The 25,104-nt window shown below is 47.1% G+C and overlaps 1 protein-coding gene across 1 annotated transcript; it reads left to right on the top strand.

Annotated features, from left to right (window-relative positions):
* Positions 1 to 12,575: 12,575 nt before the first annotated feature.
* Positions 12,576 to 23,746, top strand: LOC132570312 (cystatin-B-like). The gene is made up of 3 exons (XM_060236846.1): positions 12,576 to 12,808; positions 21,264 to 21,365; positions 23,198 to 23,746. Exons 1-3 carry the CDS (start codon positions 12,740 to 12,742, stop codon positions 23,324 to 23,326), a joined length of 300 nt encoding a protein of 99 aa, XP_060092829.1. The 5' UTR covers positions 12,576 to 12,739; the 3' UTR covers positions 23,327 to 23,746.
* The last annotated feature ends 1,358 nt before the right edge of the window (positions 23,747 to 25,104 follow it).

Here is a 25,104-nt window from a genome sequence, read left to right as displayed (position 1 = left end):
TAGAAATCCCAGTGATGAGTCGAGTAGGCATTGAAAAGGAGCGTGGACCCTTTAAATGGGATGGCCGGAACTCCCTTCACAGTTCTGTCGTGCTTGCCACACCCTTGCTCCTGGCTCCACCCTCAAAGTCCCCAGATATTTCTTGAGTCGGACTCTACTGCGGGGTGACCTCTCAATTCAGATGTGCTTTTTCCTCTCTCAGGCTGAGCCCTGGGTGGGGGTGGGCGGGAAGTGTTATGGAGCTGTTTCAAAGAGATAGATTTCAACAGTAGAGTATTTGGTGTCATCTTACAACAGGGGCGCAGTGTTAAAGCTGCAGTACTGCAGCCTTAAGCTCTGCTCACGACCTGAGTTCGATCCCCGGTGGAAGCTGGGTTTTCAGGTAGCCGGCTCGAGGTTGACTCAGCCTTCCATCCTTCTGAGGTCGGTCAAATGAGTCCTCAGTTTGCTGGGGGGGAAGCGTAGATGACTGGGGAAGGCAATGGCAAACCACCCCGTAAAAAGTCTGCCGTGAAAACATCACCCCAGAGTCAGAAACGACTGGTGCTTGCACAGGGGACCTTTCCTTTTCCTTCTTACCCTTGCTCTTCTTCTCAAAGGGAACTTCAAGCAGTTTACACAACACATGCCAAAATGGACATTCTCTCTCAATTCCAGACTAAAACAAAATACTAAGACTACTCAGAACACCATCCTCTTGGTCAGGGGGTGGCCAAATTGTGGCTCAGGAGCCACATGGGGCTCTTTCACACAACATTGTGTGGCTCTCAAAGCCCCCACCACCCCATCAGCCAGCATGGAGAAGGCATTTGTCTCTTCTTTAAATCACTTCGCCAAGCCAAGCTAGCCAGCGGCTTGGAGAATGCATTTAAAATTAAAGTTGCTTTATTCCCACCCCTTCCTTCCTTCCCTCCTGCCCGCCTTCCTTGTTGCTCTCAAACACATCTGACGTTCATGCCTTGTGGCTCTCAAACATCTGATGTTTATTCTATGTGGCTCCCATGTCAAGCAAGTTTGGCCACCCCTGCTCTCGATGCTTCAGCCAATAACCATACAACATCTTCAGATTTCAAGAAAATTGCATTTTTAAAAAATGAATTGCCCACTGAAATAAGTTTCTACAACAAGGCGGAGTTCAAATCCCCAACTGGCCATGCAACACAGAGTGACCCTGAAAGCCAATCACCCTTTCTCAGCCTAACGCACTCCACTGGATTTGGGGGGGGGGGGGGGGGAATACAGAGGAGAAACCCATATGTGCTATGGGAAGCCAATGTAATAATTAAATAAATAACATTACACAGTTTAAAAATCCAGCTATGTTCCATCCTTTTGTCATTCTAGGAGGGTGTCACGACTCGGGGGGGGGGGTCTTACCAATTGCTGCCACCACTCTGGATTAAGGGTCTCCCTTGAGAAGGCCCAGAGTACCCTCCCAAGACCAGGCAGAGTTAACAACAAGGGGGAAAAGGTTTATTTTAAAAGGTCAGCGCAATATAACAAACAAGGTGCTAAAAACAGTAAAAGGGGTGAAGGGAAAAATAAGCAAATGTCCTAACGCATCTATCTATACAGTCCCTAAACTAATACTAACAATTACCCCCTTGGGTTAGGGCCTTTCCCCTGCTTCCAGCTCTCCAGGCTACAGCCTGTCTCCAGCTAAGCCTTCCAGGGAAAGAACAGCCCCTTCCTGGGCTTGACCCTTTTATCTCCTCCTCCAAGACTCCATCCCTCTCTGGGCCAGTTTCCCCCCCAAAACCTTGCCACCCAATCAGAGGGGCAAAGGGGATCCTGGGAAATGTAGGCTCTTCCCAGTACTCCTAAGCAGGCTTCTCTGGGGCCTGCAGGCCTCGCTAGGCCTAGGATCATGACAGAGGGTTCCAGCCTAAGGTTGCCAAACTCCAAATCAGAGGTAGCCAAATTTGCTTAATGTAAGAGCCACGTAGAATAAATATCAGATGTTTGAGAGCCACAAGACATGAACGTTGGATGTTTGAGAGCTGCAAGATGGATGGATGGATGGATGGATGGATGGATGGATGGATGGATGGAAGGAAGGAAGGAAGGAAGGAAAACAGATGCAGGGAGGGAGAGGTGGAAAGAAAGCAACTTTAAATGCATTCTCCAAGTCATCAGCTGGCTTGGCTAAGTGATTTAAAGAGAGAAATGCCTTCTTTAAGCCAGCCAATGGGGCAGTGCAGGCTTCGAGAGCCATACATATATGAAAGAGCCACATGTGGCTCCCAAGTCACAGTTTGGCCACCCTTGCTCCAAATCAGTTTTCCATTATACCCTATGGGAATTGGTCCCCATAGAAAATAATGGACCGCACAGCAGACATTCCCCCCACCCCGCAGCTTTCTGATGACTCTGAAGTGGGGGGGAGGGCCTCCAAACCAGGAGATTCCCTGCCCCCACCTGGGGATTGGCAACCCTTATACCCTACTGAGGTGCAGAAGTGATCTGCAAGCTGCAACCCGAAGGCCTCTGGAACTCCTAGAGACTTCGAAAGCTTGCACGGTGGTTTGGGACTCCGGTCAAGCTTAACCAAAAATATTGTACTGTTTGTTTGACTGCTTTTTGAAACTATAGTGACTGAATGTAAACAGGGCTTCTTCTAGGGTTGCCAATCCCCAGGTGGGGGCAGGGGATTCCCCCCTTTGGAGGCCCTCCCCCTGCTTCAGGGTCTGCAGAGAGCGGGTGGGAGGAGGGAAATGTCTGCTGGGCACTCCATTTTCCCCTATGGAGACCAATTCCCATAGGGTATAATGGAAAATTGATCTGCGGGTATCTGGGGCTCTGAGGGGACTGTTTTTCGAGGTAGAGGCACCAAATTTTCAGCATAACATCCAGTGCCTCTCCTCAGAATACCCTCCAAGTTTCGAAACGATTGGGCAAGGGGGTCCAATTCTATCGACCCCAAAAAGAAGGTGCCTCTCTACCCAGGGATCATTTTATAGAAAAATAGGTGGTGGAGTTCATCCAGGGATTGTTATGCAGCTGCACATACTATTCTATAGACAAGGAGGTGGAACTCTCAGAAAGGTTCAGGAGCTGTGCTCCTGTGAGCTCCCACTAAATCTGAGTCCTGCCTATACCTCATTATGCCAAATGGAGGGAAGGCATTTAAAAGGAGCGTGGACCCTTTAAATGTAATGGCCAGAATTCCCTTTGGAGTTCCATGATGCTTGTCAAAACCTTACTCCTGGCCCCACCCAATGTCTCCTGGCTCCACCCCCAAAGTCCCCAGATATTTCTTGAGTTGGGACTTGGCAACCCTACCTTCTTCCCAGCAGTTCAAGTATACAATAGGGATGGGGGGGGGGGCGGCAGCCCTGGGTTCAAATATTCCCCTGTGCCACAACGACGAATGCTGGGAGACCCCCTCTTTCGGCTTCACCTACCTCGCAGGGTTGTTGTGAGGCTAAAAGGGAGCTACGGCACCAAGGGCCTGCCTTACTCGCGCACACCCCCAAACATTCAAGAGTCTTCAACGCAGCCTGGCCTAAGAGCGAGCTGGATTCCCCCTTGGAGGCTAAAGACTGCCTCGAGGAAATAGGCTTTCTTGCACAAGGCCAGGGCATTCACGAAGAACCACATTCGGCAAAGGCAAGGGAGGAAAGAGCAGCTGGCCAACTTGGATCCCGGCAATCCGACCTGTGTGGCTCAGAGGCGAAGGTTGGCCCCGCCCATTCAATAAGCTGCAGACGGTGACTGCAAAACAGCCTCAAAACGCAACAGATCCTCTGGTGCGGCCCAGGTTGTTGTTTTTTTGCAACAGGAACTCCTTTGCATATTAGGCCACACTCCCTCCTAATGTAGTCAATCTTCCAAAAGCTTACAGTAGGCCCTGTGCTAAGAGCCCTGTAAGCTCTTGGAAGATTGGCTACATAACAGCAACGTGGGCTAATATGCAAAGAAGTCCCTGCTACCAAAAAAGCAATCGGTGTGGGTTTTGTAGCTGGGCTAGTCCCTGCAAATGCAAAAACTGCAAATCTGCTTCCTGCAAAACAAAACAAAACCCGCTGTTTCTGTAGCCCAGGGCCGCGTCTGGAAACTGTCTTCAGCTTGGGTAAAAAAGGTAGTCCCCTGTGCAAGCACCAGTCGTTTCCGACTCCGGGGTGACGGTGCTTTCACAACGTTTTCACGGCAGACTTTCTCCGTGATGGTTTGCCATTGCCTTCCCCAGTCATCTATGCTTTCCCCCCAGCAAGCTGGGGACTCATTTGACCCACCTCGGAAGGATGGAAGCCTGAGTCAACCTCGAGCCGACTACCTCAAAACCCAGCTTCCGCCGGGGATCGAACGCAGGTCGCGAGGAGAGGGCTCCGACTTGCAGTGCTGCAGCTTTAACACTCTGCGCCGCTGGAACTCAAAATGCACGCTTTCGTCCTTCGCAAATATTAAAAAAGGTAAAGGCAGTCCCCTGTGCAAAACCCGCGCGTGCAAATACCGCTGCAAAAGACTCCTTACGGTCAAACGCTGGTCTTTTGGACCATGCATCCTCTTTTTTTTATTTCGCAAATATGGTGCCTGGTCAAAGACGAATGTTTGACCATAAGGAATCCTCTGCAGCAGTTTTGCATTGCTGGAGGGGGTTTGTGTGTGTGAAAGGAAAATAAACGCTGCGATTGAAGAGGAAAAGGAAAAGCAAAAGCAAGGAGGAAGGACGCCTTCCTGCGGGCTAGCCGGCTGACCTGCCTTCCTCCGCCGCAGCCCAGCCCCAGTTCCTCGAGGAACGCTCTGCGGCGAGGTAAGCAGCCCGGCCGAGCTGACTACAGCGGAGACCCAAGAGCTGGTACAAGCGGTGAGCCGACGAGCCCAGATCTGCTAGGCTGGGACTGTTGCCGTTCCCTCCGGAGGAAGACACGCCTTTAAGGAGCAAGACACGCCTCCCCTTTCACGCCTGCAGAAAGTGGCCGGGATAGGACGGGCCGAACCAATTCACTTGGGGAGGGTGAGCTTTGCAGAAGAAGGAAGAAGGAGAAGAAAGAAGGAAGATTAAATAATAATGTACATGTAAATGCAGAACCTAAATGTAAAGTTCTGCATTTAGGTAGGAAAAATCCAATGCATGGATATAAGATGGGGGAGACTTGTCTTAGCAGTAGTATGTGCAGAAAGGATCTAGGGGTCTTAGCGGACCATAGGCTGAACATGAGACAACAGTGTGATGCGGTGGCTAAAGCGGCAAATGCCGTTTTGGGCTGTGTCAACGGAAGTCTAGTGTCCGGATCACGTGAAGTGATGGTATTGCTTTGCTCTGCTCTGGTAAGACCTCACCTGGAGTGTTGTGTTCAGTTTTGGGCACCACCTTTTATGAAGGATATAGACAAGCTGGAACGGGTCCGGAGGAGGGCGATGAAGATGGTGAGGGGTCTGGAAACCAAGTCCTACAAAGAAAGATTGAAGGAGCTGGGGATGTTTAGCCTGGAGAGGAGGCGGCTGAGAGGTGACACGATCACCATCTTCAAGTCCTTGAAGGGCTGTCATATAGAGGATGGGGTGGAATTGTTTTCTGTGGCCCCGGAAGGTAGGACCAGAACCAATGGGTTGAAATTAAATCAAAAGAGTTTCTGGCTCAGCACCGTTAGAGTGGTTCCTCAGTGGAACAGGCTTCCTTGGGAGGCAGTGGACTCTCGTTGAAGGTTTTTCAACAGAGGCTAGATGGCCATCTGACAGCAATGAAGAAGATGCTGTGAATTTAGGGGGGAAGTGTTTGTGAGTTTCTTGCATTGTGCAGGGGGTTGGACTAGATGACCCTAGAGGTCCCTTTCAACTCTATGATTCTATGATTCTAATAATAATATTTATCTCCTGCCCTATACTCTGAATCTCAGAGTCTCAGAGCGGTCACAATCAATGTTCCCTCTAAGCTGCAGAGTCTTGTGAGCAAAAATTCTACTTTGTGAGCTAGTGGTGCTAAAGTTAGGCGCTACTGGCATTACAGTTGGGAGCTAATGCATCAATTAGTGTGCTCTGAGGTCATCCTTACTGAGCTAAGCCAAAAAATGTGTGCGCTGGAGCCTAAAAATCTGTGAGCTAGCTCACACTAACTCAGCTTAGAGGGAACACTGGTGACAATCTCCTTTACCTCTCCCCACCCAACAGACACCGTGTGAGGTGGGTGGGGCTGAGGGAGCTCTGACAGAAGCTGCCCTTTCAAGGACAACTCCTCCAAGAGCTATGGCTGACCCAAGGCCATTCCAGCGGGTGCAAGTGGAGGAGTGGGGAATCAACCGGGTTCTCCCAGATAAGAGTCCACGCACATCACCACAGCACCAAACTGGCATGCCCTCTAAATGGGGGGAAAGGGGGCACAGTGTGTGCATAAGGTTGCCAGCAGGCCTGGAGAAAAATGCCCTTGCCCCTTTAATTGCAGCTACGTGTGAATGACAGGCCAGAACATTTCCTGGCGTGGAGGTAGATCGTGTCATCCTGGTGAAGGCTGCACTGAAAAGGCAGGGCTTGAGGAGCTGGTTTTCTACAATCAGGAAAAGCATCGACATAGGGGATGTTCCTGGCTACAGTTGGAGCAGGGGCAGCCAAACTTGTTAACTTGTCAAAGAGAGAGCCACTTTGGTGTAGTGGTTAAGTGCGCGGACTCTTATCTGGGAGAACCGGGTTTGATTCCCCACTCCTCCACTTCCACCTGCTGATGTGACCTTGGGTCAGCCATAGCTCTGTCCTTGAAAGGACAGCTGCTGTGAGAGTCCTCTCAGCCCCACCCACCTCACACAGGGTCTGTTGTGGAGGAGGGAGATAAAGGAGATTGTGAGCCGCTCTGAGACTCTTGAGTGGAGGGCGGGATATAAATCCAATGTCGTCATCTTAACGTAAGAGCCATATCGAATAAGCGCCCGGTGTTTGACAGCTGCTAGACATGAACCTCAGATGTTTGAGAGCCACAAGGAAGGAAGGAAGGAAAATAAATGGAGGAGGAAGAGGCAGAAAGAAAGCAACTTTAAATGCATTTTCCAAGCCATTAGACTTTATAGGTGGAATAGATTGTCTCCTTGAAGCTTTGCCCTTTAAGTGCTGTTAACTAGCCCTGACCTAGACAGCCCCAGCAAGCCCAATCTTATCAGATCTCAGACGCTAAGCAGGGTTTATTCTGGCAAGTACTTGGATGGGAGACCTCCTTGAAATACCAGAGTTGGGAGGAAGGGGAAGGCAGTCAGCCACCTCTCTGAATATCCTCCAGGCTGCCAGTAGGGGGTCAGTCACCAGAAGTCAACGTGACTTGAAAGCTTAATGCCAAAAAACGGACAGGGCCTCATACTTCCACTTTAATTCTTTTCACCATATCCATCTAAGACAGAATCTTCCCATATGGGCAGTTTCTCAGATTTTAAAGAAACTCCACCAAATTAGATTTTATAAGGGATAGGAGAAGGATGGATAGGGTTGCCACTAAAATGTTATTTTTCATTTCCCTGAGCACCATTCAAATATAACCACATTACAAAATAAATAGGTCGTGTTGCATTAATACAAGGCTTAATGAAATGTTCCACGCTACAACTGCACAAGTCTCAACTGCAAACATATTTGTCAAAGTAAGAGATTTAATATCGGCTTCTTTCAACATTAACTGCCGCAACGTCTGTTTTGCAATTGCAACGAAATTACACCAAGATACAAACTTCAATTCAAGTACACTCTGAATGCTAACAAGTAGGAACTTTCCAAAGCTGAGAAAGTTTTACTGTCATTTTCTGGTTCCAGAAACTGTAATGAGCAGATCAACAGCAAGACAGGAGGTGGAGTTTCTGCAATCTAGAGAAGCAGACAAGCCTCATTTGCAACCTTTATGCATGGGAGAAAGCTGGTACTCTGTACACTCCAGCAGGAACAAGCAATCATATTTGCAAAATTTAGAGAGCAATCCTAAGCAGGTCTACTCTGAATTATACTAAAGTCTATTCAATGGGGCTTACTCCCAGGAAAGTGCTCTCAGGATTGCACTGTTACTTTGTTTGGTGCAGAGTAGAAAGTGCTAGTTGTCTGTGAAATCCAACAGCGGCAAAACTCATTTGCAACTCTGCGCTGGGTTTAGCAGGAGACAAAACATCCATTCCATACACAAGCATGACCCAAACACATGCTTATCTTTATATGTAAGTTAAATGCTAGTTGAACTAGCAGGTATGAAAGCAGTTATATGTTTAAAGTTTGTATACTGCTAAACGTTTAAACTAAATTTTGCAAATGCTACAGGCAAACCTTGGAAATTATGCAGGGACAGAGCTCAACAAACACACTAGGCCCCTTGCTGGGGGTGGAGCTGAGAAAAACGTGAAACTGGGAAAGGGCATCATTAAGTTTTATTTGTATTCTGCTATTTCTCTATTCCAGTTGCCACAAGAACAGATCATGCACTTGCAGCAGCAGGTCAAAAATCCACTGCTTGAATATATTTTAACCACAATTTCCTTGACTAATTTCCATTTCCCTGACTTTCCAGAAAGTGGTAACTCTTATAGAGTACACATACACACACACATGCACATACTCACACATGAACAGACTGTTGGACTGGATGGGCCATTGGCCTGATCCAACATGGCTTCTCTTATGTTCTTCTGTGACACAGAGTGTTGGACTGGATGGGCCACTGGTCTGATCCAACAGGGCTTCTCTTATGTTCTTCTGTGACACAGAGTGTTGGACTGGATGGGCCACTGGCCTGATCCAACATGGCTTCTCTTCTGTTCTTCTGTGACACGGACTAGATGGGCCATTGGCCTGATCCAACATGGCTTCTCTTATGTTCTTCTGTGACACAGAGTGTTGGACTGGATGGGCCATTGGCCTGATCCAACATGGCTTCTCTTATGTTCTTATGTGACACAGTGTTGGACTAGATGGGTCAATGGCCTGATCCAACAGGGCTTCTCTTATGTGACACAGAGTGTTGGACTGGATGGGCCATTGGCCTGATCCACATGGCTTCTCTTATGTTCTTCTGTGACACAGAGTGTTGGACTGGATGGGCCATTGGCCTGATCCAACATGGCTTCTCTTATGTTCTTCTGTGACACAGAGTGTTGGACTGGATGGGCCATTGGCCTGATCCAACATGGCTTCTCTTATGTGACACAGAGTGTTGGACTGGATGGGCCATTGGCCTGATCCAACATGGCTTCTCTTCTGTTCTTCTGTGACACAGAGTGTTGGACTGGATGGGCCATTGGCCTGATCCAACATGGCTTCTCTTATGTTCTTCTGTGACACAGAGTGTTGGACTGGATGGGCCATTGGCCTGATCCAACATGGCTTCTCTTATGTTCTTCTGTGACACACAGTGTTGGACTGGATGGGCCATTGGCCTGATCCAACATGGCTTCTCTTACGTTCTTCTGTGACACAGAATGTTGGACTGGATGGGCCGTTGGCCTGATCCAACATGGCTTCTCTTATGTTCTTATGTAAAAGACTGCCCCTGGATTCAAAACAGGAGACAGCTATGGGTTTTCTTGGAAACAGTTGGATACTGCTGAAAATGGCTCCCAGTCATGAGTGAATGGACTCAGATACTAAGTCAGAAAACAAAAAAAGATGAACCTGAAAACATAACATGGGACACTGAGGCACAAAGGGCTTTTGAAGCCCCTGTGTTGGGCCTACTGGACTGTAGCAAACCGTTCTCGTTGTTAGCGCTTGACAGAAAAGGGGTGGCTTTAGGACTACTGACCAAGAGCAACAGACATGCTAACTGCTCAACAAGGAAGTATTTGTGTGTGTTATTAGGAGAAAAATGTTGCTTTTATGTGAATTATAGTGGTAATATAGCCCAAGACATAAAAAGGTAACAGTAAAGGTAGCCCCCCTTGCAAGCACCAGTCGTTTCCGACTCTGGGTCGCATCACGGCGTTTTCACGGCAGACTTTTTTACGGGGTGGTATGCCTTCCCCAGTCATCTACGCTTCCCCCCGCAACAAGCTGGGTACTCATTTTACTGACCTCAGAAGGATGGAAGGCTGAGTCAACCTTGAGCCGGCTACCTGAACCCAGCTTCTGCTGGGATCAGGTGGTGAGCAGAGAGCTTGGGCTGCAGTACTGCAGCTTACCACTCTGCGCCACGGGGCTCAAGACATACAAAGTATTAAAAAGGCAGTAAAAAAATTTCCATCAAGGAGGTGAAAATGCCATGTGGGACTGGGGAGGCTGGTTGCCATAAATAAGATAAAAAATAATGACAACGGACTCTTAGTTATGGCACTTTTTTTTTCCAAAAACTTTTTTATTGAATTTAATAAACATACAAATAAAGCAATCAATGACTGTATCTGCAATCATTCTTTGTGTATAAGCATAGCATACCAGCAGAAAACAAAAAAATATATATATATATACAAAATACAAACTAAACAAAACATACATTCACACACACATACATAATTGGCAGCTGAATTAAAAAATAAGTACTCTGTCCATATATTAATTACATCAAATTAATAATGTCATAATATCTACCAGGTATACATGTACGCATCTGATCTACAGGACCAAAAGAAAATTTAAGAAATGGAAGCCACTTGTACATCAGAGATTCGTTACTTTCTGAATTGTTTATATTGCATAAACTATCTGCTATCTTGTCCATAGCATAGACCTCCCAGATTTTAGCATACCAGGCTTTAACTGGAGGAATATTAGGAGATTTCCAAAATTGGGCTAACACCATTTTAGCAGCAGCTAGTAAAAGGGATATCAGGGATTTATTGAGAGAAGTAATAGAAAAATCTTTCCAACAGTCAAGCAAAATGAGTTCCAATCTTAAGGGTAAACTGTAGCCCGTGATATCCTTGATTTTCGCCACAATTACTGCCCAAAACGACTGCACCCTCGGGCAAGACCACCAGCAGTGTATAAATGTGCCCACCTCTCCACAATTTTTCCAACATTTGGAGGATTGATTTATCGCCAGTTATGGCACTTCACACCCAATGACATAGATAATAAATAAAATAATTACAACACTTATTTATGGCACTTCACACCTAATGGCACAGACATCAATCTGCTATTCTGATTTATACTGCCTCCTTGTTGATACAGCCCAGTTAACATAAACTAACAATTTCCAGACCCCAAATTGTGATTCTTTTAATCTGCTAACAAACATTCCCTTGACTCTGCATACTAACTCACTGCCCGCTTTCTCTGTATTTAGGACTGCTTACCATTCCATCCTATTGTCTGATGAAGTGTGCATCTAGCACACGAAAGCTTACATTCTGAATAAAACTTTGTTGGTCTTAAAGGTGAAACTGGACTCCTGCTTTGTTCCAGTATTTAACAGCTACTAAACACGACGGATCCTCAGGCCTGCTATAGGTGTGGTTCTTGTAGATGGACTGGTCCCTGCAAATGTAAAAATTGCAAATGTACTTCCTGCAAAACAAAAAATGCTGTTCCGGCTGCGTCTGGAAAGAGCCGCTGTCATTCCTTCAGCTTAGTGCAATTAAAAATGCACGTTTTTGATCTTGGCAAATATTCTGCATGGTCAAAAAGAGGAGTGCTTGACCATATAGTCTCTCTTCATATATTCCCCAGAGGGGAATCCCCGGGGCCAAAGGAGGCCAAATTAAAGATCACCAGAGAAAGGGCCTTCTTGATTGCAGCCCCCCACTGGTGGAATCAACTGCCCGAGGAAGTGAGGGCCTCGTGGAACCTTGCCCAGTTTCGCAAGGCCTGAAAAACCACTCTCTTCTGGCAGGCTTTCAATTAACATGGAGCCTACATCGCAGAAGGAATGCCGTCGCCACTGAAAAAATGTATAACGTCAAGACTTAGCCTGGAGAGGAGGCAACTGAGAGGTGATATGATCACCATCTTCAAGTACTTGAAGGGCTGTCATATAGGTGCTGGCTGAGGCTGATGGGAGTTGTAGGCAAAAAACATCTGGAGAGCTACCGTTGGCCACCCCTGATATAGAGGATGGTGTGGAATTGTTTTCTGTGGGCCCAGAAGGTAGGACCAGAACCAATGGGTTGAAATTAAATCAAGAGAGTTTCCGGCTCAACATTAGGAAGAACTTCCTGACTGTTAGAGCAGTTCCTCAGTGGAACAGGCTTCCTCGGGAGGTGGTGGGCTCTCCTTCCTTGGAGGTTTTTAAACAGAGACTAGATGGCCATCTGACAGCAATGAAGATTCTGTGAATTTAGGGGGAAGTGTTTGTGAGTTTCCTGCATTGTGCAGGGGGTTGGACTAGATGACCCTGGAGGTCCCTTCCAACTCTATGATTCTATGACATTAGCACCAAACTAACTTTGATTGTTTTTAATAACAAACAGTAATTTGATAGAATGCATAATTTATAATACGGATTGCTTTAACTGTCGGTAGTGATTTTATGCTGTGAGCCGCCCTGAGCCTGCTTCGGCAGGGAGGGCGGGCTATAAATAAAATAAATAAGGAGTCCTTTGCAGCCGTTTTGCATGCTTGCCGGGGGGGGGGAGGTGGGAGGAAAATAAACGCTGTGATTTAGGAGGAAAAGCAAAAGCCACGCCGCCCCCCCCCCCCCGGACTGCTGCAAAAAAGAAAGTGCAGAGCGAGCAGCCGCCCCCTTCCCTCCCCAGGGCCCGCCTCGGAGCAGGAAGGGGCGGCCCGTCGACGCCCTCCCGCAGGCCGGCTGACCTCCTTTCCTCCGCAGCAGCCCAGCCCTGCATCAGCTGACGGCCAGGCGTCGGTTCCTCTGTTCTTTGCCCGGCGGCACCCGAGGGAGGCGGCGATGCTGTGCGGCGGGGTGAGCAGCCAGGCCAAGCCGGCCACGGCGGAGATCCAGAAGCTGGTGCAAGTGGTGAGCCGGGGGGCCCCAGCTCGGCCAAGGCCGGCTGCAGAAAGGCCTGGGGGGAGGCTGAGAGTCTCCGGGAAGAAGGACACGCCTTTAAGCTCCTTCCCCACCTGCAAAAGGTTGCCGGGATGGGATCCAGAGGGTTTTTTTAGCGGGAGCTCCTTTGCATATTAGGCCACACCCGCCTGATGTAGCCAATCCTCCCAGAGTTTACAATCTAGCAGGAGCTCCTTTGCATATTAGGCCACACCCACCTGACGTAGCCAATCTTCCAAGAGCTTACAATCTAGCAGGAGCTCCTTTGCATATTAGGCCACACCCGCCTGATGTAGCCAATCCTCCAAGAGTTCACAATCTTGCAGGAGCTCCTTTGCATATTAGGCCACACCCACCTGATGTAGCCAATCCTCCAAGAGCTTACAATCTAGCAGGAACTCCTTTGCATATTAGGCCACACCCTCCTGATGTAGCCAATCCTCCAAGAGCTGACAGTAGGCCCTTGAAGAAGAGCCCTGGAAGCTCCAGGAGGATTGGCTACATAAGAGGGATGTGGCCTAATATGCAAAGGAATTCCTGCTAGATTGTAAGCTCTTGGAGGATTGGCTACATCAGGTGGGTGTGGCCTGATATACTAATGAGTTCCTGCTAAAAAAAAAGCCCTGGACTGAACCACTACGATTGGGGAGGGTGATCTTTGGGGAAAGTTCCCTCCCAGAACAGGCATGTGTGCCCCCTAAAGAGGAGGGGGAAAGGGGACATAGCGTGGGCATAGGATTGCTAGCAGGCCTGGAGGGAAAAAATGCCTTGGTCCTTAGGCAGTGGAAAACTTTGGGTGGCATGGAGGTAGGTCACCTCACTTGGTGAAAGGACATCCCATCAAGGTTATACTGAAAAGGCAGGGCTTGAGGAGCTGGGTTTCTGTAGGCAGGGAGAAGCATAGGCAGGCAATCTGGTGCGATGCAGGTGACCTTGCTACCTAAGATGGAGATGAGACCTTTGCCTTTCTTCCAGAGGGAAGGGTGTGGCTTCTTACCCCCAGGGCTTTTTTTTGTAGCAGGAACTCCTTTGCATAATAGGCCACACACCCCGGTATAGCCAATCCTCTTGGAGCTTACAGTAGGCCCTGGAATAAGAACCCTGTAAGCTTTTGGAGGATTGGCTACATCAGGGGTGTGTGGCCTAATATGCAAAGGAGTTCCTGCTACAAAAACTCTTCTTACCCCTGCGCAGCGGAAACATCGTAAGAGTCTGTAATGTGGCTTGTCCCCAGGAGCTGCCTGGAGGCAACAGATAGGGTTGCCTATCCCCAGGTGGGGACAGGGGACCCTCTGGTTTGGAGGCCCTCCCCCCAGGGTCATCAGAAAGCGGGGGTGGAGAAGAGAAATGTCTGCGGGGCACTCCGTTATTCCCTATGGGGACTGATCTGTGGGTATCTGTTTTTTGAGGCAGAGGCACCAAATTTGCAGCACAGCATCCGATACCTCTCCTCAAAACACCCTCCAGGTTTCAAAAGGATTGGACCAGGGGGTTCCAGTTTAATGAGTCCCAAAAGAAGGTGCCCCTATCCATTATTTCCAGTGGAGGGAAGGCATTTAAAGGTGTGCGGTCCCTTTAAATGTGATGGCCAGAACCCCCTTCAGATTATGCTTGTCACAACCTTGCTGCTGACTCCACCTCCAATGCCTCCTGGCTCCACCCCCAAAGTCTTCTGGCTCTGCCCCCAAAGTCCCCAGATATGTCTTGACTTGGACCTGGCAACCTTACCCTGGAGCCATCCAACCTGAGTGCCCCTCCCCACATTTACAATCCAGTGCTTCGGGGACACTCAGCTTACAGGTCAAGATTGGACGTTAGCTCCTCCATTTTGTCCTCCCCCCCCCCCCCCCCAGACTGGCAACAATGCAAGAGGAGACTGTTGATGTGCTGGCAGCAATTGTTGCTGCTGAAGGAAGGGTCTAGCTATGGGAATCTCTGGCTGAGTTTCTGGGGTGTGGCATGGCTTGCTTTTGGCCACCAGCAGCCCTTTTATAGGGCAGCATCCCGCTGAGAAATTTCCCTGAAAGTGAACTGGCCAGTCCGCCCCAGTGGAATGGTTAGAAAACTAGTCCAAGTTTGTGAGTCAAATAGACTGGTGTATCTGGCCTTCTTCCCTGTGAGCCCCAAAAGGGAAACCAGTCCACCTTGTGGTGAAAATTTTCAAACAAATGCCCATAAGGTAGGTGTTCTAAAAATCTACTTAAACCAGTCCTGCCGCGTTTTCAGGGGCAGTAGCTGCTCTGTGGTTTTTATTGGGAAGGACTACGGGGCTCATAACAAAAGGAAATCAAAAGGCCAGAGGCCTTCCCTTTCAGTTAAGAACATAATAGTGGCTAATAGCCACTGATGGACCTCTGCTCCATATTTTTATCCAATCCCCTATTAGGGGAGGGACGGTGGCTCAGTGGTAGAGCATCTGCTTGGTAAGCAGAAGGTCCCAGGTTCAATCCCTGGCATCTCCAAAAAAAGGGTCCAGGCAAATAGGTGTGAAAAACCTCAGCTTGAGACCCTGGAGAGCCGCTGCCAATCTGAGAAGACAATACTGACTTTGAGTGACCAAAGGTCTGATTCAGTATAAGGCAGCTTCATATGTTCATATGAAGCTGGCTATGCTTGTAGCTGTCGCCACCTCCTGTGGCAGTGAATTCCACATGTTAATCACCCTTTGGGTGAAGGAGTAGGTAGGTCCGTTTTAACCTGACTGCTCAGCAATGTCATCGAATGCCCACGAGTTCTTGTATTGTGAGAAAGGGAGAAAAGTACTTCTTTCTCTACCTTCTCCAGCCCATGCATAATCTTGTAAACCTCTATCATGTCAACGTTTCTCCAAGCTAAACGTTTCTCCAAGCTAAAGAGCCCCAAGCGTTTTAACCTTTCTTCCTAGGGAAAGTGTTCCAAACCTTTAATCATTCTAGTTGCCCTTTTCTGGACTTCTTCCAATGCTATAATATGTTTGCCAGTCATGCTGTTTCTTTCAGTTCCTCTTCAGTGACTCATGCGTTGGCTGTTTCAGAGGGAGAGCCAAAATGACAAAGTGTCTTGTGATCCCTGCAAAGACATTTGCACTTCTTGCTTTGGGACTGCCTGGCGGGTGGAGTGGGGTGGGGATTGGGTTGCCAGGTCTGTGATGGAAAATTCCTGGAGACTTTGGAGGTGGATCTGGGAATAGGTGGGGTTGGGGAGGGGCCTCAGCATGGTACAGTGCCCTAGACTCCACCCTTCCAAGCAGCCATTTTCTCCATGGGAGCTGATCTCTGCCAGCTGGAGATCAGTTATAAAAGCGGGAGATCTCCAGGCCCCACCTGGAGGCTGAGCAAAACATGAGGAGGCTGTGAAACAATATACTTTGCAAACAATAATTACAATTAGTGTGTCATGGGTTAATAGAAGAATTACACACTCTCCATAAACATTATATCAGTGCTTGACTGCACTCCACAGTGTATTGAGTATTTATGTTCACAGCATTTAAAGGGAGAGCACCGCAATCAACTTTTTAACAACAATTATTTCTAAGGAAAAACATGTAAAGTTTGCCAGATTTAAACAGCAAATACTTCTGTGTATAATATACAAGTTTTGCAGTTTACTTGACCAAAAAAGACAACGGTCCTTGAATTAAAAGCTTAGAAGAATGAATTAAAAGTAGTTTTTCTGTCGATTATCCATGCGTATAGATTCAGTAATGTGGTAACACGCTTCCTAGGTTTCTGTCTGTGTGTGTTTCAAACATCTTCTTCTCTGAGGAGAACTATTTTGCCTGTGTAAATGCTGGAACTGATTTCTTTATAATGCTATGAGCCTTGGTTCCAGGGATATAATCAGGTGATCAAAGGAGAAGACGTTTGAAACATGCGAAGATAAAAACCTTGGAAGCGTATTACCACATGACTGAATCCGTATGCACGGATAATCAACCGAAAAACAACTTTTAATTCATTCTTATATTTAATTTATATTTAATTTAAGGACTGTTGTATCTTTGTTGGTCGAGTAAACTGCAAACCTTGCAAGTTGTACACAGAAGCATTTGATTTCATTTTCATTTCATTTTATTTAGTTTATATCCCGCCCTTCCCACCAAAGCGGCTCAGGGCGGCTCACAACACAAAAGTTCTAACATAGGATTAAGTTTTAAAATACATCAATTTACAACATTTAAATAATAAAACAGTAAAACAAAGCCATTTACCAAAGTACCATACTACAGCCTTCTATTTGAAATTTTCAAGTACCGTTGTATGCTAATTGGAAGAGGACTGTCTTACAGACCCTGCGAAACTGCCCAAGGTTCCGCTGTTTAAACCTGTTCAAACCTGGCAAACTTTACATGTTTTTCTTCAAAGTAATTGTTAAAAAGTTGATTGCGGTGCTTTCCCTTGAAGCACTGTGAACATAAACACTCAATACATTGTGGAGTCAGTCAAGCACTGACATGATGTTTATGGAGAGTGCGTAATTCTTAAATTAACCTGTGATATACTAGTTGTAATTACTGTTTGCAAAGGATATTGTTTCACAGCCTCCTCATGTTTTGCTCAACCTTGGCTGTGTTTCCCTTGTTTAGTTGCCCACCTGGGGGGCTGGCATCCCTAGAGGGAAAGAGCCAGCCTGAGATCACATGTGCTCCTGTCCAGGGCTTTTTTTTTGTAGCAGGAACTCCTTTGCATATTAAACACACACCCCTGATGTAGCCAATCCTCTGCGAGCTTACAGAGCTCTTCTTACAGGGCCTAGCAAGCTCCAGGAGGATTGGCTACATCAGGGGTGGGTGGCCTGATATGCAAGGGGTTCCTGCTACAAAAAAAGCCCTGCTCCTGTCTAAAGGGCATGGGCTTTAGGAGAAATGGCTTCTGCAGATCTGGAACTATTTCCAGTTTTCCTGCAGCGGTTAGAAAACAGAAATTGTGCTGGGTGCCACTGGCGTGTTTCTAGATCTTATTGAGTGTTTTGCATTGGAGGTTTTAGCATTATGTGAAGAGTGCTAGCAGATATTTTTCTTCTGTACCAGATCTCATCCTGGGAGCGGTGTTCCCTCTAAGCTGAGTTAGTGTGAGCTAGCTCACAGGTTTTTTAGCCTCCAGCTCGCAGTTTTTTTAGCCTCTGTGCTTTTTGTCTCAGCTCGGGAAAAACGGCAAACTAATTTATGCAGCAGCTCACGGCTTTAATGCCAGTAGCTCACAAAGTAGAATTTTTGCCCACAGGACTCTGCAGCTTAGAGCAGGGGTGTCAAACCTGCGGCCCAAGGGCCGAATCAGACCCCTGGAGGGCTCCTATCAGGCCCCCGAGCGACTGGCTCTTGTTTGCTTCCTTCTCCCTCTCTCTTGCTTCTTTCTGCATCACAGCTTGCTTTGTCAGGCTTGCTCAATCACACAGGAGCTACAGAGCAAAACCTCAATTTTCTCCATTGGTTGAGGCTCCTCCCCTCCTGGTCCCCTGGGGAAGGAAGGAAAAAGCCAGCACTTCCTTTGCCCAGTTCCCTGGATCCTATGGGAGAAATACAAAGAAAGCACCTTTAAGACCAACAACCGCTAATGTTTTAAGTATGTTTTTAAGGGGTTTTTTTTTTTAAATCTTTAGTCGTGTTTGTTTGTGTCCTTTAAAAAGTTTATATCTCTGCTACCTAATCTTAAATAGGTACACACATGGCCCAGCCCGACAAGGTCTCATTTGTGTCAGATCCAGCACCCATAACAAATGAGTTGGACACTCCTGGCTTAAAGGGAGTATTGGCTGGAAGACAATATCCTGAAGAGCATCCAGCATCTAGAACAAGGGTGCCCAACGTTGTGCCCACAGCTACCTTTCCTGGTTTCACCCATTTTGGGGGGGGGAGGAGGGGGGCTCTTCCCAGCAGGGCTTCTGATTAACCACCAGAGAGCTGATTGGCTGTGCAGATTAAAAAGTTGTTTCAGTGGCTGCTGCCACCCATTGTTGATTGTATCCTCACATTCCTCTTTCCCAGTATGTGTGTGTGTGTGTATATATATATGCGTGTCTGTGTGTGTATATACACACACACACACACATTTCTATATTTATATATATAAATTACCGCTCTTCTCCCCTGCCCTTGGGTTTCCTCTGTGTGTGGCTCCACCTCCTGGGGCAGCCATTTTGTGGCTCATTCAACCTCCAGTGGCAGCCATTTCATTGTTGCTTCCACCCAGGGGTGGAATTCTAGCAGGAGCTTCTTTGCATATTAGGGCACACCCCACTGATGTAGCCAGTCCTCCAAGAGTTTACCAAAAAAAGAGCCTTGTAAGCTCTTGGAGGATTGGCTACATCAGGGGTGTGTGGCCTGATATGCAAAGGAGCTCCTGCTAGAATTCCACCCCTGCTCTCACCACCCTGGGGTCAGAAGAATTCCAAAGGTGCTCACAGGGTCAAAAAGGTTGGTGACCCTGGCTCTAGAAAAGGACTGATTCCCACACCTAATTCCTGATCTCTCTAGTAATCTCTACAAGGGATTTGGGAAGTTTATTGGCCAAAACTGACTTTTGTTTTGGGACATATAGCTAGACAGGGATGAAATTAGCAGATGATATTACCATCCTAGCTTTTTCCACATCAGAATTTCTGCTTATCTAGCTTCTTCGGAGTGTAGGAGATTGGCCGGTACATTGGCAATGTGACCGCTGAGTCCCTTCGCAGAAATTATTGCTCATTCCCCTATTTTTTCCATGCTCTCTCCATGATTCACTTCCCAGCTCTGTTTCCCCATGACTCTGAACATGTGAACCGTCTTTCTTGAAACATGCTGCGTTTGCAGTCTGTCAGATAATACGGAAGTTCTGCTGCTACCATGTGCAAGCTGCGTTTGTTTGAATCAACATTTTAGGACGCCATGTTAAACTTGTTTACTTTAAATACTTTTGGGAATAGGAGATTTATTTTCAAGAATGTTTAAGATTTGAAGTCAAGCATATAAAATGGGTGTCCAAACTGTGGCTCGGGAGCCACATGTGGCTCTTTCACACATATTGTGTGGCACTTGAAGCCGCCACCACCCTGTTTGCCAGTTTGGAGAAGGCATTTGTCTCTTCTTTAAATCACTTCTCCAAGCCAACTGGAGGCTTGGAGAATGCATTTAAGCTTGCTTTCTTTCCACCTCTCTCTCCCTCCATTTGCCTTCCTTCCTTCCTGTCTTGCAGCTCTCAAACATCTGATGTTCATGTCTTGTGGCTCTCAGACATCTGACAATTATTCTGTGTGGTTCTTGCGTTAAGCAAGTTTGGCCACCTCCATATAAAACAATCTCGAACTCTCCTTCCCAACATTTTCCCCCTTCCAGAATCTTTGTGCTCTTCTGAGCTTGAGCAGACTGGTTTTTCTACTCCCTTGCTTTCCTTAACTAACTTAGTTGCTCTCAACATTCCATCCCTTCTGGAGCATATTTAGGCCTCATCAGGCCACTTATTAAGCTTTCCCTCCCCCCATTTAAGAGCCCCATTGCACAGAGTGTTAAAGCTGCAGTACTGCAGTCGTAAGCTCACGACCTGAGTTCGATCCCCGGTGGAAGCTGGGTTTTCAGGTAGCCGGCTCCAGGTTGACTCAGCCTTCCATCCTTCCAAGGTCGGTAAAATGAGTAACCAGCTTGCTGGGGGGAAAGCATAAATGACTGGAGAAGGCGAGGGCAAACCGCCCCATAAAAAGTTTGCCATGAAAACGTCGTGGAGGCAACGTCACCCCAGAGTTGAAAATGACTGGTGCTTGCACAGGGGACCTTTCCTTTATTCCCTCCCCATTTTGTTTAATTTACAAAGTCATATTTTTCTGCATACCTGAGAAGTGCCCCACAGTAATCACTGACCTCTCCCTTGCTTGTGTGTGTCATTCTATAGCTCTGGTCATCTGCCCAGTATACAAGGCAGTTTACTATTAGATCTCTTCCCTCCATTTTATTTTCCCACCAGAACTTGGCTCCCAAAACAACTCCCTACTCTTGGTATGTGGCTTGACCTCTTCTGTTGCTGATTTTTATTCTTGCTGTTTTTTCTTTTATTGCTTATTGTTGTTTTTATTATTTATTGGATAATAAAAAGGGTTTAGTAGGGAGGCTTTTACGACTTGTTTTCTGAAAACTTGAAGCAGTCTGGCCACATATACCTTCTGTGGGAGAGAATTTCACAGAGTAGGTAGTACTGAGCAAAAGGCCCTGATGTGGGGAGAAAAGCAAAGTATAATGAAGTAAAAAACAGTAAACATGTCCACAAAATGGAAGGCACCTGCAACAGGGTGGTTCCCCCAAATGACATCAAGGTGAGGTGGGGAGGGATGTGTGTGGGAGAAAGAATTTAAGGCATCAAAAATCAGGATTATAAATTGAGCCAAGAAACCAACAGGTAAGCAGGTTCTAGGTGTTCATAGTTGGAAGAGTAAAAGAAACTCTCTCCCCCCCCCCCCGGCCTTTCTGTTTCTACAGGTGAAGGCAGAGGTGGAAGAGAAAGAAGGGAAGACTTTTGAGGTCTTTGATGCAGTGGAATTTAAAACACAGTTGGTTGCTGGAAAAAACTATTTCATAAAGGTACCACCTTTGACCAATCGCTTTTACCCGAGGTTCTGTCATGCACCCTGCTCTTACCATGGGGAATTCTGCGCAGTCAGTCTAGATGAGTACTGCGAAAGTTAGGTTCTCCGGGGGTGGCAACCCTGAAAACCTCTGGACAAAACAATTCTGCTCCGGTGTGATCCACTGGGACTTCCTGGCTGCCACCTAAAGTAATCGAGCCAAGCTGGGCCGGGTTGACTACGTCTGTGAGGACTAGGCCTCAGCCACCCTTTCCCCACTCAGTTTTTATTTTGACAATTCTGAAGTACAGCAGTACTACTTGCCTCCTATGAATCTACACTCAGTTGTCACCAGTGTTCCCTCTAAGCTGAGTTAGTGTGAGCTAGCTCAGAGATTTTTAGCCTCCAGCTCACACATTTTTGTCGTAGCTCAGGACAGATGGCCCCAGGGCACAATACTTTACGCAGTAGCTCACAACTTTAATACCAGTAGCTCATAAAGTAGAATTTTTGCTCACAGACCTCTGCAGCTTAGAGGGAACATTGGTTGTCACCCCAGGGAGTGTGAGGATCTGATGTCCTCCATAGATCTGATCCTAAAAGCCCTATATGGCCTGGGACCTGCCTACCTGAGGGACCGTCTCTCCCCACATGTTCCCCAGAGAGTACTGAGGTCTGGGACTCAAAACCTTCTCACCATCCCCGGGCCTAAGGAAGTCCGTCTCAAGACAACCAGAGACAGGGCCTTTTCTACAATGGCCCCTACATGGTGGAACCAGCTACCGGAAGAGGTGAGGGCCCTGCGGGATCTTACCCAGTTCCGCAGGGGCCTGTAAGACAACCCTCTTCCGGTTAGCCTACGCCTGACTGGATAAATGTAGCTTATTAGACTCTGTGAATTATACTGTATAGTTTTAATGTTAAGATTTTAATGTTTTTAGGCTTTTAAATGCTTTGATTTTTAAATGTAATAACTCTGCACTTTGTTTTATTGTTTTATCGTTTGCTGTGAGCCGCCCTGAGCCATTTTGTGGGAAGGGCGGGATATAAGTTATAGAATAAATAAATTATAGAATAAATAAAAGGACATGGTGAGGATGCGTTACTTGGCCTGAGGTGGTGAATATCTGCCGCTTTCAAAGGAACGCAGGAAAAGGGCTGACAAGGAGGTACCTGCCTTCTCTCCCCAAGCTGTGCCAAAGACGAACAAATAAAGAGCTAGAGAAACTACCCCCCTTGTCAGTTCTGAGGCCTGTAGAGTCCCCTCAGACATGGCCTATGAATGTGTGTGTTGTAGTCGTTGGACTACAGTCTATGAGCCCTAGGCTTGAATTCCTCACTCTGCCATGGACATGTGTGGGGGGACTTTGGGCCGGTCACATTCTCTCAGCCTAGGCTACCTCACAGAGCTTGTTGTGAAGACAAAATGGAGGAAAGGAGAACAATGTAAGCCTCTTTGGGCCCCCATAGGGAGGAAAGAGCAGGATGTAAATAAATGGAGGGAAGCCTCAACATTCTCCACGTTAAAAATGAGAGAAACTTTCCTGAGACCTACACCATTTTAGAATGCCCTCGTTGCCTTCTCCTGCTTCACGCTACGTGAGTTGGTGGTGGAGGAAAGGGCTGTCAATTTGTGGCCAACTTACAGTGACCCTGTAGTGTTTTCAAGGCTAGAGACATTCAGAGGTGGTTTACCATTTCCTGCCTCTGTGTAGCAACCCTGGACTTTGGTCTCCCAACCAAATACTAATCAGAGCCAACCCTGCTTGCCTGCAGAGACCTGACCAGATCAGCATGTGGACTTCCTAGATAGCCCGCAACTTAAAGATTACTTTTGTTCCATTTCAGGTCCTAATTGGCAATGATAAGTACCTTCACTTAAGAATTTACGAAAGCCTCCCTCATGAAAAGAAACCCCCGGCACTCACCAGTTACCAGAGCAACAAAGAAAAGCATGAAGAGCTCTCTTACTTCTAGAAGGCCAACTGGAAGTTTCTTTTCAAGGCAGTGTTTACTTTGCAAAAGCAAAACTCACTGTTCATTCCTCTTACGGCTATGATTTATTCCTGCAATGTACCGATGGTACCGATTCCTGTGGCCTTCAGTAACAATTATATCCACGATAATTATTTTACATTTGATTTGCATTTATTCTCTATGTGTTATTTGGGGGAGGGGGGCTGTCTGGCACAGCCACCTCAGGGAAAAACATCCTTCACTCTGATTGTTTCTAAGCACTGCTCTCTTTTATATGCTTTTACATAAAAAGCTGCCGTTTTGGCTATATGTGTATTATGACAAGGAGACTAAATAGCAGTGACAGAGTGTCAAGTTCTGCACAGTGCTCATTAACTCAACCTCTTTGATGTAATTCAAATAAAGCTTTATTTAAATGAACATTGTGTTCACAGTCAAGACGTTCTTTATTAGAACTGACCCGACAGGGCTGAGCAATACATTTATACCTTACTCCAACTGTTAGTCACATAAGCAAATAGGCACAAAGAAAGCGTGGGAAGAAAATTCAAAAGGTATTCTTAGACAGGTCCCCCCCCCCCACCAGTCCCAGACTGCTTTCAGAGGAACCAAAAATTATTGTCTCTAGCTGTACAGATAACATGACCTTCACAGCTGTGCTGAGGAATGTGTCTTATCCCACAGAGAGGCCTTTCTGTAGCCAAGGTAGAGAGAGTACTTATGATATTATTCCAAAGACATAATACACAGGCTTAGTGAAAAAAGCATGATTACACAGACGCATTTGCTATAAGTAATTCCAGAACTACACAGGGACATTAGATTTAGGTAGCGTTGCCAAGACCCCTGTGGCACCCATGAGTGATGCCATCATGCCAGCAACATTGTGTGCTGGCCACTCTAGGCGTTTCCGGGAAAACCATGGTATTTTGGTACCATAGAGTTTTCCCTCCCAAAATGCTAGAGCAACTGAGACAACCATAGAGTTTTCCCGGAAACGCCTAGAGTGCCCGGTGCAATGACATCACTTGCGGGTGATATCATTGCGACATTGGGGGAGGTTCCCCTGCCGGCTCAGTGTGGGCTGGTGGGTTGGGAACCTCCTGGGTGGGAGAACCCCTGCCCAGCCCAGGGGCTTGGGAGCCCTAGATTTAGGTGATGTATACAACATTGGCAAGAACCAGTTCTTGACACAGACAAGTAGTCCATCTAGTAGTCTAGCATCCGATTTCAGCCAGTTGCCCATAAGACCAACAAATGGAGGACAGAGGCCAAGGCCTTCCGATGTTGCTTCCTAGCCCTGGGCTTCGGAGGCTTACAGCTCGTGGACGTAAAGGCTCTGTTCGGTCATCTTGGCTAGCAGCCACTGATGGATCTTTCCTCCACAGATCTGTCTTAACCCCCTTTTAAAGCTCATGGCTGCCATTACATCCCCCGGCATGGAGTGGTTTTGAACATTTGGCTCAAGCAAAGGAGAAGATAACCCTCCAGACATGGCTGAAGCAGAGGCTAAAAGATTTGTAAAGCTAGAGAAATGAGAAGCCAGTTTAATCAGAGCTGGACCGTTTGGTCCACATACAAGGACTGGACAGCCAGTTCAACTAAGAAGTGAGTGTGATTCGCTCTAGTTCGGGCCAGGGATGTAGGGGTGCCTATCAAAGATTCTCCAGCCTTTTCAAAAGCCACTATGGATCTACTAACTAGACTTACTATCCCCACCCCCTACCCCAATGAGGCCAGGAGATATCCCATTCATATTGCCCAAGAGGCAGTGGGAC

Source organism: Heteronotia binoei, chromosome 4 (genome assembly GCF_032191835.1).
Source record: "Heteronotia binoei isolate CCM8104 ecotype False Entrance Well chromosome 4, APGP_CSIRO_Hbin_v1, whole genome shotgun sequence".
Classification (NCBI taxonomy): Eukaryota; Metazoa; Chordata; class Lepidosauria; order Squamata; family Gekkonidae; genus Heteronotia; species Heteronotia binoei.
Note: the sequence above shows the minus strand (reverse complement) of the source record. Positions and strands in the feature narration are given on the sequence as shown.